The sequence below is a fragment of the Hippopotamus amphibius genome, chromosome 2, assembly GCF_030028045.1.
Source record: "Hippopotamus amphibius kiboko isolate mHipAmp2 chromosome 2, mHipAmp2.hap2, whole genome shotgun sequence".
Taxonomy (NCBI): Eukaryota; Metazoa; Chordata; class Mammalia; order Artiodactyla; family Hippopotamidae; genus Hippopotamus; species Hippopotamus amphibius.
The window spans coordinates 90,231,600-90,244,712 of NC_080187.1; the positions used below are offsets into that span (position 1 = coordinate 90,231,600).

Here is a 13,113-nt window from a genome sequence, read left to right on the forward strand (position 1 = left end):
CAGCATAAAAGATCTGATAGTGTGATAAAAATTCTGAACATAGGACATGATCTCTAAAGAATGGCTTTTGGCACTAATATATTTGCCAAGATTACTGTATGCTTGGAATTTATCCCCTCCCAGTGTTCCAGCTGCAAAAAGAGAGGAGCTAGAGTATACCACCAGTTACTTCTTTTTCATGCAAAGCCCCAGTAGGTAGCGTTATTTATGCAGAAGTGGCTGAGGCCCCTGTTGTAACTTTCCTCCTTTCCAAGCTGGTGGAAAATGCTGTTGTCTTGTGGTCATTTTCTTAAAAGGATTTAGGAAGGAATCATTTCCTCCAACCAGTTCATTATACGAATAAACCAAGTTGCACAGAGGTTGTGACTTGTCTGAGTTCTTTGCAAGTAAGTGTCTCCTAAATACATCCGGAATAACAAGTATTCTCAGATCCTTCCTAGTCCCATTGTCCTATTCTTAGGCTAACGTTTGCAAACAGCACAGAAAACAATTGCAGATTGAGGACTGGGGGGAGGGTAGGAAGTGGTCATTAGCAAATCCCTGGGCCTGGGGATCACCTGCTCTTTTAGATCAACCAAGAAACAAGCTATTCATAAGGACATCAAGGACGAGTGGGCCATTGTTTTCAGAACCAGCAGTGGAGAATCAGCTCAACAGTGGCCTAGAAAGTGCGAGGCTGCTGCACCAAGGGGCGGGGCGGTAGAGGTGGAAGAGGACTGAGCCAGGAAGAAGGGCTGCAGGGACCCCACCGCGCCACCTTTCGGCAAACCAGGAAGTATTTTTGCAGTAAGTGCAACGGACCCAGTCACCTTTTGAACTGAAAGTGTGAATGGTACACAGCAGGCCCCAGATGGGTGCAGTAACTGCAGACCCCCTCGGCCGACTTGTGCCTGGGAGGCAGCGGACTGGCAGCTACATGGTCGGAGCCGGGAGCAGGGAGTTGGTGTCAGAAAGTACACAGAGCAGTGCAGGCTCTGCTGTCTTAGCAAACCGTGACCGAGCAAAGTCTTGGGTAAACGAGCTTCCCTGCGGCTGACTCCAGATGCGCGCCCGCCGCGCGCTCCTCTATCCGTGTTTCCCCCGCACCCGTGGCTCAACTCGGCCGCCCCAGCCGCCCTCTCTTTTCCCCATTCCCTTCTCCGATCTCCTGGTCTTTCTGCCCGGGCTCCCACTCCCACAGCCGGTGCACCACACTCACCATCTCTTGCCTGAGGAGGTGAAGCTTAGTTTCCAGCCTCTCCAGGGCGCTACTGGAGTGGCTAGGTCGTGGGGAGCCAGAGGTTGGGGAGGACGAAGAGGAGGATGACAGGGAGAGAGGGAAACTGCAGCTGCTGCTGCTGCTGCTGCTGCTGCTGCTGCTGCTGCTGCAGCCTCCGCCACCGCCACTGCCGCTGCTCCCCCCGCCGGGGTCTCTGTCCCTTTCCTGGGGAACCGGCTCCTCCCCACGGAGCGAGCGCACTAGACTCTCGGGCACTTTGCGCCCTAGCTTCAGTTCGATGTCTCTGAGGTCGGGCAGCGGGCCTTCGTCCATGACTTTTCAAGAATGATGAAAGTGGTAATAAAACGCTACGGATGAGAGGCAGCAGCGGCCTCCAAGTCAGCCTGGAGATCAGCACACCTCTCCCGAGCCCAGGTCTCTATCCTCGGCGGATTAAATGCACGCTCCGCTCCATAACCTCCTGCGCGGTACCGGCCCTGAAATCCGCACAGGACCGGCGGGTCGCAGCCGCAGTTCCCGGGGCGCTGTGACTCCCCCGACACTTACTAAGATTATAGAGCCCTCTTCATCCTCTTCCTTTTTGGCCACCCCACTGCAAAGTTGAGTTAATTGATACTGCAGAGAGGGGGAAATTCCAAGTACTAGAGACGAAAAGACAAGGGAGGGAAACGTCTGTTTTGGCTCTATGGGGGAAAAAATTCACATTATAAAACTGTTCGTTCACATCCCAGCGCCATTCACCAACTGCCCATCTGGTACCACGCGACACAAAATAATGATGTAGCCACACTACAGAGTAGTTTCATTTTCCAGCCATATGTCTCCAAGCTTTCGGGATATCCTGGATTGTCAGAAATAATTTCTGGTCAGTGATACTGGAGGTCGGTCGCGTGCGTAGAGGCATGAAAAAGAGTTCACTTAGCTGGAGTTTAACGGCTTCCTCGATGCAGCAGAAATTCCCTTCTTCCCTTTTAGGCTGTTAGATCCAAGTCATTGTGTTCCCCCAAGCCTCGGAAACTTTAAACTCGGCTGGCAGGTGGACCAAACCAGGGCCAACCCTTGTACCGTAAAACACAGGCAAGGAGAGCAGCAGAAAATTTCCTACCCCTGCTGCCAAGTAGCAGTTTCAACATCCTGTTTTAGTTGGGAGTACCTAATACGGGGATTAGATTTTCAGTTTTCCCGGCGAAGTTGCCGCTAGCTGCCACTTTTAGGACTGGTAACAATTATTAGAGGCAGAAGAATGACTTTAAATGAAGTGTCATTCCCCATCCCCCATCATCCTAAATGGCAAAAATTTAGCTTTAGACGCCTTTCCTAATAATTTTGTACTAATATAAAGTGTAATAATTTAACCAAAAGTTCAGTGAGAATGTGCAACCAAAGCTAATTGTTTTACCAGATATTACATTACGTCACCACAAGCAGATGTGAAAAATTAAATAGCCAGAATAATCTATAAGACTACTGAGGATAGTGGTGGATTTTAAAAGGAGGAAGTTGCTGAGATACTTTTACTTCAATTATGGAGAAAGAACATTGAGTATAACTAGTGAAAGGTTGTCTTTGATAATTTATCTCTATTTTTCAACTATTTAGAAGAAACCCAAAGCATGTCATATATTGATCTGATACACTTCTACCAAGTAAGTTATTATGAGCTATATGGTTTGATTCAACATTGAATTTGTGCTAAGAATCTTCGAATAGAGGGTACGATTTAGTAGCCTCAATCCCTAGTAAACTCTAATACTTGGGATTCCATTAAAATATTTCAAAATAGAGACCCCTCTCTTTCTGGGACAAGTAAGTATTTGTGTTCTTGGTCCTTCCCAGAGACATCATTCAGGTTTTACACTTCTAAGCACATGGGCCAGTACATCTCAGAGTATGTTTTTAGCTGAGCCTCATCCAGGAAGCCTAAGGATAGGAAACAGGCCTTCTGAGTGAATTATTTCATGTCAGGGAGAAAGTTGCTGAAGTTCTCTTGTCAACATGTCAGAAATTGTAAGTTATTTCTTCTCTTAAAAAGAAATGAAGATAATAGTTGGAACTTACATGGCCCATTTTAGAGTTGGAATGACCATTTATGGAATCAAAGGAGAACAAAACTAAATCTCAACTCACTGATAAAACTACATGCTTAGTCCTAAATTTGGAAAACCACAGGCTCATTGGATAAGAATTGCACTGTGACATGTAATTATGGAAAGCTTGTATTTCACTAAGGAAGAGGGTTTTTGTTTTTTGTTTGTTTGTTTGTTTTGTTTTTTGTCATAAAGCCAGCATAGGGCTGGCTGAGAAGAGTAGCGGTATTTAACTTGAACTTGGTCCATAAAAAGTTTGTTGTCAAATTATCATCAGTGTAACTGTACAAAAAAGGAACACCTCATTTGCTATGAGTCACAGACAGTAAAATGTGTATTTGATATCAGAGATAATTCAAAAATAGAAAACTATTTTTTTCATTTTAGATTTCTGCAGAGAAAACATCTCCGAAAGAAAAAATATGACCTATATGTAAATTAATATTTTGTGCCAGTGCAGTATAAAACAAATGTAAACTTTTTAAGAAAAGCTTAATTATGTTAAGCCTTTTAAAATTTCTCAACTTAATGCTTTATGACATTTTAGTTTAAAATAGACATGTTTTGAATGCCAAAATGATGATTTTCAAAACATCTTAGAATCACAGTAATCTTATTAGGCCTCTAATAGAGTCTGTTAACCCTGTCATTACTGGTTTTTGTGGTCTGGTCAGAGGACATTCCTTACTGAAAATGTTCAAAAATAAAGATCTTTTTTGCTTTTGGGTCTTGAGAATGTTTTGTTTGTTTTCAAGATTTTTCTATGATGAAAAAAATGTGTGAGAGGTTTAACTAATTGCTAACTGTTAGCCCTATATTACATATTGGTTTAGGGGTTTAGTGGACAAGAACTGCAGTAATGGGTCTACGGTGGGGGCCTGGGGAGGAAGTGAGGTCCTCAGCAAGAAAGAGGGCATGTAGGGAGAACAGAGAAAGAAATAGGAGGGAAAAACTGCAGAGCAATTGTTTATATTCTCTGGTCCCTCCCTCTCACCAGTGCTCCCTTCCTGCTTCTACTTTTCTTGTTCCTCTCTAGCCACCTCTTGTTTCCTTAATTGATAGCATCTTCCAGCAACACCTACACTTAGGGTGTTTCCCCAAGCCTAATTTATTGACAAGTAAAATCATAAAAGTTGTTATTTTATTTGTGTTTGTGATATAATTTTCTAGACCCAGGCTACTTTATTATATGTGTCCTTTTCTGGCTGCCTTATGTGTGAGCTGGATTTGCCTTTTTTCCATTTAGAATGCCTAAGGAATCTAAGAATGAGTATTAAACTGTGGAGAATTTCAAGAGACTGGGTTTCTTCTCCAGTTGGATTGTGTTCACAGAGAAGGAAAGAGAGCCTCTTATTTATCATAAAAACAAAACAAAATAAAAACCCATCTAGCAGCTAATGAAGTGGGAACATTGTTGGACTCAGATGACAGGTTTTAAAAGAATGCCTCAGTCACAGAAACAGAGTGATGTGATGTAAGCTTCACACATTCAACCCTTAGAACACTTCCTCGTATGAGACAGTGCTTAGAGCAAAAGTAGACTCAGCATGACTTTGTATGGTGTGAGTAATGCCACTCCTTAATTTGCTGCTGGCCTTGCGGTGAAAAGAAAAAAAAAATAAAAATAAAAAAAGAGGCCTTCTACCTTCTCTCTGGCACTGATAGAAAGTTTGCAACATTCCCAACTCTCTCTGGCACAGAGTTGAAGGACTAGGGCAGAGTTTCTAACCTGAGATTCCATTCCCCACACTGCAGAGTAATATCAAATAGTTAACAGCCTCAAGTTACCTTTAAGAATTTTAGGATGTAGCTATGTAGTGGGTATCAGGTTCTGTAAATTTTTGTTTTAAATGTGTAGAGGTACTGTTCCTATAAATGTTTTTGTTCAGCTGATGATGTGTTTAACAAGGAAGGTGTCATAGAAAAACTAAAGGCTGTTGATGCTATCCATACACAGTGGAATTGCATATCTGCTAAAGCTATGAAGATTTTGCCCTGCCTGTTTATAGAGTCATTTAATTTACCTATAATTTTGTAGCTTGGTTGGGTCTGTTTTACTAAGAAAAATCATCTGGTTTATTACCAACTTGAACAACTTATACATGTATATGTCATATCTATCCCTGTGTCTGTCTGTCTGTCTGTCTATCTATCTATCTATCTGTCTATCTATGTATCTGAACTATTTCTCCCTAAGAAGTACAGATCCTTTAAATAGTACTGTGATTGGAGTCTAATTAATATTTATAACCGGAGCTAAACACTTTCCTGAAAGATTTGCTAGACAATACTAAAAGTAGGTCACCAGCATCTAAGTCTGCTTTATCCCCTCTTCATAATCCCTGTCAGATCTCTGCCTTCACTGTTTGTAGTAGAGTCCTCTGTTTCCTTTTACTTGCTGTCCTGAGCCTTGAATTTCTACGGAGAGGTGCATAGGGCCCAGAAAAGAGATATCTTTAATAAAGCTAACCTTGAGCTTTTCCTCTATAGCCATCCCAGTTTGGCTTCTTGAATGGACTTAAAGGTTATTTCAGTGGAGTGTTGGTAAATGTTTACAATTAGCTCTTTGAAAATATAAAAATAACTGGCTTGTAGCTTTTGACAGTTTTCATGGTGTAAGTATTCCCACCATGACTGGTTACAAGCTACCAACATAAGTTGGGAAAAAATGGGTAGTAGCACATTTTTTCCCAGTTATTTCCTCCAAACAGATAAATCTGACGTAAATAGCCTAAGAGCACAGATTGTGGTAAATGTACTCAAATAATTAGGAAGTTATTTATTACATTTGTCTTAGTATATTTTACCTAATTTAAAGCTTACACAATGTAATTTTAAAAATAATGGCTGTGTTTAGCAATTGACCTACAAATTCCCCAATATTTAACAATTGGCTGCTGTTAACTGGTATGGGCTGGCTCCAGTGTACTTCTGTTTCTCTTGGGGAATGATAATCATAGTTAAGAAAAGAGATTAAAAACTCAAAGCCAGAGAAAACAGTGCAGCTTTAAGTCTAAGGGTTGGGTAAAGAGATAATTGGGGCAGTGAGTCCCAAAGTCAAAGTAGGAAGATGAGGAGTCTCATAAAACTGTTTGTGGTAGTTTCCTGGGGCTGGCATAACAAAGTAACACAAATGGAGTGGCTTACAACAAAATAAATTTATTGTCTTACAGTTCTGGAGATGAGAAGTCCAAAATCAAGATGTTGACAGGGCCATACTCCCGCTGGAGACGTCAGGGAATGACCCTTCCTCGCCTCTTCCAGCTTCTGGTAGCCCCAGGCAGTCCTTGTTTGTGACAGCATAACTCCAGTCTCTGCCTCCATCATCACATGACTGTCTTCCTTCTGTGTCTGTGTCTAAATTTCTCTCCTCTTATAAGGATGTCAGTCATTTTGGGTTATGGACCCATCCTACGCTAGTATATCTTAACTTAGCAAATTAAAACTGCAACAGCCATATCCCCAAGTAAAGTCACATTCTGAGGTACGATAGCATTAGGATTTCAGCATATCTTTTGGGGGATACAATTCAACCCATAACACTGTGGAAAGGTGTCTGGTGTTGCAGGTCCACTTCAGACATGAGGCTGTGAATAATATGAAAGAACTGGAATCTTCTTTTTATTTGGTACTTTTTTATATTTGGCAGTGATACATGGAGGTCCCCTTGAAGGCTTAAAGCCACAGAAAAGAAATAGTTAACAGACTCTTTTCTAATCAGTAAAAATGTATTTAACCCTTTATTAATAATCACCTGTGAGTTATATAATAACAGCTATTAGTTTTATTTTTAAAGTATGCTTTTAGAGACTAGAAAGCTTGAATCACAGGAGCATCCCTGTCTTGAAATCCAGTTACATAGTCTTGGACATAGTTCATATAATCCACTTTTGATATCTTTCAGCAAATACCTTGACTGTTTCTAAAATTGAATTTGAGGTGTATTCTAACAGCATGTAATATAAACATTAACAATAAACATAAAAGTCCTAAAGAAGTACCCTATTTCTCTATCCTAGCTTAGAGGCAAACTTATGAATTTGATTTGAAAATGATTTGGCAGATTTTACTTGATTATTGATTTTATAGAACACAGAAGCTAAGCATATTGAATTAGAACCCCAATCAGGGTAAAAAAAAAAAAAAAAGAAAAGCAATGGTGAATGCTCACAGAGAGGATGGTTTCCAAGAAGTCTGCAGAGAACTATGATTTTCCACAAGGGTTTTGACCTTTAGATGTGGCACATGGCATAGAATTCCCACCTAAAGGTCATGGCTGCAGGATCAGTGCCCATTTCTGGTAATGTCCTATGAATATCTCAATTCCTGTCCATATTTTAGACTTCTAGTTTCTCCTTAATTCTTAGGTACAGAAGAAAAGGCAAACGTGCCTTTCAAAAGTCTTGGGAGGAAGAGAAATAAAAGTTTTATTCATTTTTCAATTTTGAAAAGATCATAAAGATTCTATGTAAAGACACATATAAATTAGTATTATTTGGGAGTGACAACTCAAGAACTCCCCATAGTAGAATTGTAGATCTTAGTCTTGGGACTTAAGAGCATTACTCAACAGCTGAAAGTTAGCCTTCTTAAGCTATTAAGTAACCTTGCTGCAGGGAGAGTCAGAGAGAGAACGTGATTTTCTTTCAGAAGCATGTATGATTCAATGAGAATACTTTTGTATTCTTATATAGAAGATAAATACTGTAATTATATAAAAGATAAATACTGTAATTACATCCTCAAAATATTCAGGCAGATAGTTACTGGTTAAAATGCCTATTTGATGAATCAGCAAGAACCTTTTTTGAAATAGAAAAGCACTTTTAAATCAGAGCAGCACAAATCACAGTGATCAGATAAAGTGGAGGAAACGCTGAAAAAGCACTGGCTAAGGGGATAGGTGTTATCTAATAAACATCATTTTATGACAGATTCTTTACATATTTTGTATCATTTAAGCCTCCTAACAATCCAAAGAAGCAAATTTTATTAACCCTGCTCTCCTAAGATTGATTTGAAACTCCAAAAGGTGAAACCACTCCCCTAATGTTCCATCAGTGTAAGTGGAAAAGCTGGGATTTGCCATAAGTTAGAGTTTACTCCCCAACTCCTGTTGTTTCCATTTCTTTAAAAGATGGGCATTTGCCCTCTTTCAGAACTGTTAAGGGGTTCCACTGATACACATATATTTTTAAGAAGCCAACACTGAGTTACTGCTTCTTATGTTATTGGGGAAGCTCATATTCCAAATGAGGTAGAATTAAAAAGTAAAATAGATTAGAAAAACATAAGTGCATTCATGGGCAATTCATTTACAGTGAACATTAAGGGACAGGAGGATGTTCTAGAAGGCTGTTCCTGTTTTCCACCTCTGATTTCATGTGAATTATCATTTCGTCCTCCAGCAAGGGGATGGTATCTGAGACTGAATCTGGCACTCGGTGGAGCCCAGAACTGAATAGATGTGGGAATTAATCCTTTGGTTCACAGGGAGATAGCCCTACAGGAAATGATGGAAGCGGACAAGCAGAGCGATCATGAAAGGGTGCTGTCTGAAAGCTTGTGCAGTCATCAGCGCTGGGCAGAAGGTTTTATGACCTTTTGACCAGGGAGACCGCTCTTTTCCAATCTGATGCAGCAAACGCCAAGGGCAGGGCAAATTCACAGGGGAAAGAAAACGCCCAAGGCACCCTGCCATTCCAGAAGATAACAGGCTGCTGAGACTGCCATTGCTCAACCTCTTCTTGCTGTGCTCTTCGTATACCCAACCCAGGTGTTGTAGCTGGTTTTGCAGTAGCTGATCCTCCATTCCATAACCTTTGGCTTCTTACCTTAGGCTATACTTTGGTAGTTCAAACATGTCAAGGTTTGATTTAAGAACATTGCTCAATTCTATCGATATGTAAATTTCCGTATGCTGTACCAGAAACGCTTCATTTTTGAATTGAGTTTGCGTCAGTGCTGGTCCTTAGGGGTCAGTGGAAAAGATGTGATCATAAATATCTGAGGTGCCATAGGACAAGATATGGTCTCAGAAAGAAAGAGAGGGAGGGAGAGAAGGAGGGGGAAAAATGATGGGCGGCGGGGGTGGGGGGAGAGATAGAGGGAGCCAAAGAGCACTTCTGACAAGTGCAAACCTAACAGTTCCCTGCAGACAGTGAAGGTCACTGCTGCAACGGCAACCTGTTTCATCTGACAACTGTGTACAAATTGGGAGCAGAAACACCTCTCGTTCTCATTCTCATCTTCTCAGTTTTGGTTTTGTGCTAGAGATGATTTAGGGGGATAACGGGATTCTGAAAAGACAAGTTTTGATTTCTCATAAGCAAGTTGTTACAACTGCTTTGCAAGAAAAACAGAAGGCAAAGTATTTATCTGTTTGTTTACTTACTATCTCAGATTTCAAAACACTCAAGTTGTGACTGTATTTGGGATGAATGAAATATACTGTTGATGTGCATGTAAATTGATAACATTTTGAGCAAGCCAGCATTCAAGGTTTTAAATCAGGCAAACCATTGGACTCAGCAATTCATTTTCTAGGAATTTATTTCTGAAAAGATCATCAGCAATATGTGGAGAGATTTATTTATAAATATGTTCAATACAAAATCCGAAAGAAAAACAACCAAGCAAGTAAAAGCTGCCACATAGAGGTCTAGCTATAAGGAATTTGTTATGTAAATTATGTATAGCCATAGTTTGGACAACTCGGCAACCAAGAAAAGGAAGGTGATAGAAGAATACTTAATGACAGTGGGAAATATTGCCAATATGTTGTTAACCAGAAGAAAAACTAAAAATTGCAGGTATCAGTAATGTGTTCAAATATATATATATATATATGTACACGTATATGTATATACAGACATTCACATATTAGATGTGTATAAAAGTCATATAAAATATGTACATGAATTTATCAAATAATTAAAAAGCATCACTGTGATAAGATTATTGGTCTTATTAACCTGCTTTTCCATTTTTATTAACTATAATTAATTATAAAAGACTCAGAACATTAGTTCTTAAAATTTCTTTTTAGTGCCTTCCATGTTATTCTTAAATATTTATGCATACCTTTTAAAACAAGTGGGGTTTTTTTTAACCCTAAAGAAAGAAATTAAGCGGACTCTTTTTGAAGGGGAATCGGGGGGAATTTTATAAATAGCCATTGTTAATACTGAATATTAAAACCCTAACCGTATACAATGCCAATAATATAATCACTCTCTGGTCACCTCATGGCGAAGCTGTATTACACCTTTCCTTAGTGAAGGAGGCTGCCTGCTCTGGCACAGTGTGTGATCTTGGAGTAACACTTTTAAGTAGGGAGCAAAGAATAACTAGAAATTCAGTAGGATTCTTGCCTGATACATCATGGAATAGTCAAAAGCAGACTGTATGTGACATAAAATAATGAGTGCTCTATGTTTTTATAAATGATCTAGCAAAATTATCATCCCACAGCACTACCACTGAACTTTTTTTTTTTAACATTATCATTCAAATATGTTAACTAGAAAGGAGTTCAATCTATGAATGTTCAGTAACCCTTTAGGCTGGTTTGTTTGTGCCATGCTGGGTAGCAAATAACTAGGTAGGGGTGTTTGAGAAACGGAATACCATTACGGGAAGGAGCCAAAGCCATAGCTAGCATATAGGGACTAGGTTGGGAGTCCTGTGTCTGGAGAGATAGATGAGTCTCTAGGTATGTGTATCTGGATGTGTGGGAGGGAAGGAGGGTTGAGAGGTGATGGGTCATCAAATACAAGTGCAGGTGCTACAGCCTTCCTTGTGGCCATCCCTGAATGTACATGTCTTACACATTTAAAGTCCAAATCTCAGTCTATATGAAGGATTTCTTAACTTACAAGAAAATTGTGTAACATCCTAACTCAATGAACTTACATCACTTATTAATCTTCATTTCCTAAGCATAATGTGAGCGTTGTAAATTGAATTTTTGTTTTGGTTCTTGTGTGAGAACTGGAGTAATCCATAATAGATGGTTATTCCACAGAGTTTATTCATTTCTTCAACATGCCATCAGCTCCAGACAGACTCCTTAGGCATTTGGGTCAGGGATTCATTGAAAGAATGGTTTAGTTGACATATAACCTGGCATTACATTATTCTGAGTTGTGTATGAATAGGGATTATAAAAAAAGATTTGCTAGTTTGCTAGAATGTAGACTCTGTTTTATAGAACTTAAGTTTCGTCATGTAATACAATATCTTTGCTTTGTATTATGGTACCCTTCCTAATTATATAAGTGTACTTTGTTTAAAATAGTGTATAAAGGCCAAACCATATTTGACTAAGAAGGCTTGCAAAGCACATTATTTAAACAAGGGTTTTTGTGTAGCTATAGAAATGTGAAAAAAACAGAAATGTGAAAAAAACAGAAAACAATTCGATGAAATTATATGTACAATTCCCACATGTACAACACTGAAGCTTTTTCCTCCCTTATGCTTTGGCTCTCCAGCTAAGCTTTCCTGTGAGTCTTCCGTTAACATTTTTTTCCAGTTTCATTCAGAATTATATTTTATTGTGTTCTTCTATTTCAATGACCAAGGAATAAGATGTGGAAATTTCAAACTGTGTAGCTTTAAGAACCCTTCCCCGTCCCCTTTCACTATTGCTCTTCTCAGCTCTTCCCTGTCACTTTCCTCCCCATTCTCCCTCATTTTTATCCCATTTCTCCTTTTCCTATCCTGGCTGCTATCTCTTCTTTCTCTCTTGCTCTCCTTTCTTCCATTTTCTCTCTGTCTCTTTTTATCCTTATATTTAAAGACTAGAAATAATTAGTGGTGTCCTCATGCTGATTCAGGTTGATCTAACACCGTTTCCTTTTGGATAATGTTAGTTAGCATTTATGGAGTACTTACTTGTATTTTATCTTATCTTCACAACTCTGGGAGGTGGGTGCTCTTACAGTGCCCATGTTACAATGTGTGGCTTAGCTAAGTGAAGCAATTTTCCTGTGGCCACACAGCTGGGATCTGTGTTTTATCTCAAGGTAAATACTCTTCTGTCTGATTCCAGAGTCCATGCAGTTAGCTTAATCATTATTGAATGTTTTATCCCCTTTTCATCGAAATGCCTTGTGGTCAGGTCCCTTCCTTCTACTTGGTTCTAGCTCTTTGTAAATCTGCTGTAACTCAGAGAGCTGTATATCCCTGTCCCCTAGCACCACTTTCTCCCTCTTCCACCCATCCAGTGTCCCTGTGCTTGTGTTTGCTGAAGCTTGTAGAACAAATCAGTTAAATGGGTTTGGGATGTCTTGTTCTTACTTTATAGTTAGGAAAATAGAGGTACTTGGTTGACAGGAGAAAGCTTGGCCAGTCGTAGGATTTGTTTTCTCAGAAAATAAACCCTGTGTTCTCTGCAGTTTTATCTTCCATCCCTTTGAAAGTGTATATGGGAGAGTAACTTTCCTCCGTAAGATCCTAGAAAGAGCAGATAAACCACTTCTGTATGGATCAGGCAAAAACTCGTACCTCTGCCTTCGATCTCTGATTTATAACTTATATAAGTTTAGACGATAACCAGGAAATCTCACCATTGCCATCTTATTTTATCCTCACAGTGTGGTAATTATAGCAGGGATGTATGTGCCCTTTTTAATATTTTAGGAAACATAAATACCCAGAGATGTTAAGTGACTTAATGAAAATAATTCAACATCATAAGTACCTTCTTTATGCTCTTCACAGAGCCAGCGGCTTTGCTTATTTTATCTCTAACATGATGTTCTTTCTACTACCTCATGCTCATAGAATCATCATGTCTAAAAC

At 39.6% G+C, this 13,113-nt stretch overlaps 1 protein-coding gene across 1 annotated transcript in view; it reads right to left on the reverse strand.

Moving 5' to 3' along the window:
* LURAP1L (leucine rich adaptor protein 1 like) overlaps window positions 1–2,275 on the reverse strand; it is a 47,837-nt gene extending 45,562 nt beyond the window's left edge. The window contains exon 1 of the mRNA XM_057719800.1: window positions 1,199–2,275. Coding sequence (XP_057575783.1) covers window positions 1,199–1,531 — 333 coding nt within the window. The 5' untranslated portion in view covers window positions 1,532–2,275. The remainder of the gene's footprint in view (window positions 1–1,198) is intronic.
* Between the last annotated feature and the right edge of the window lie 10,838 nt (window positions 2,276–13,113).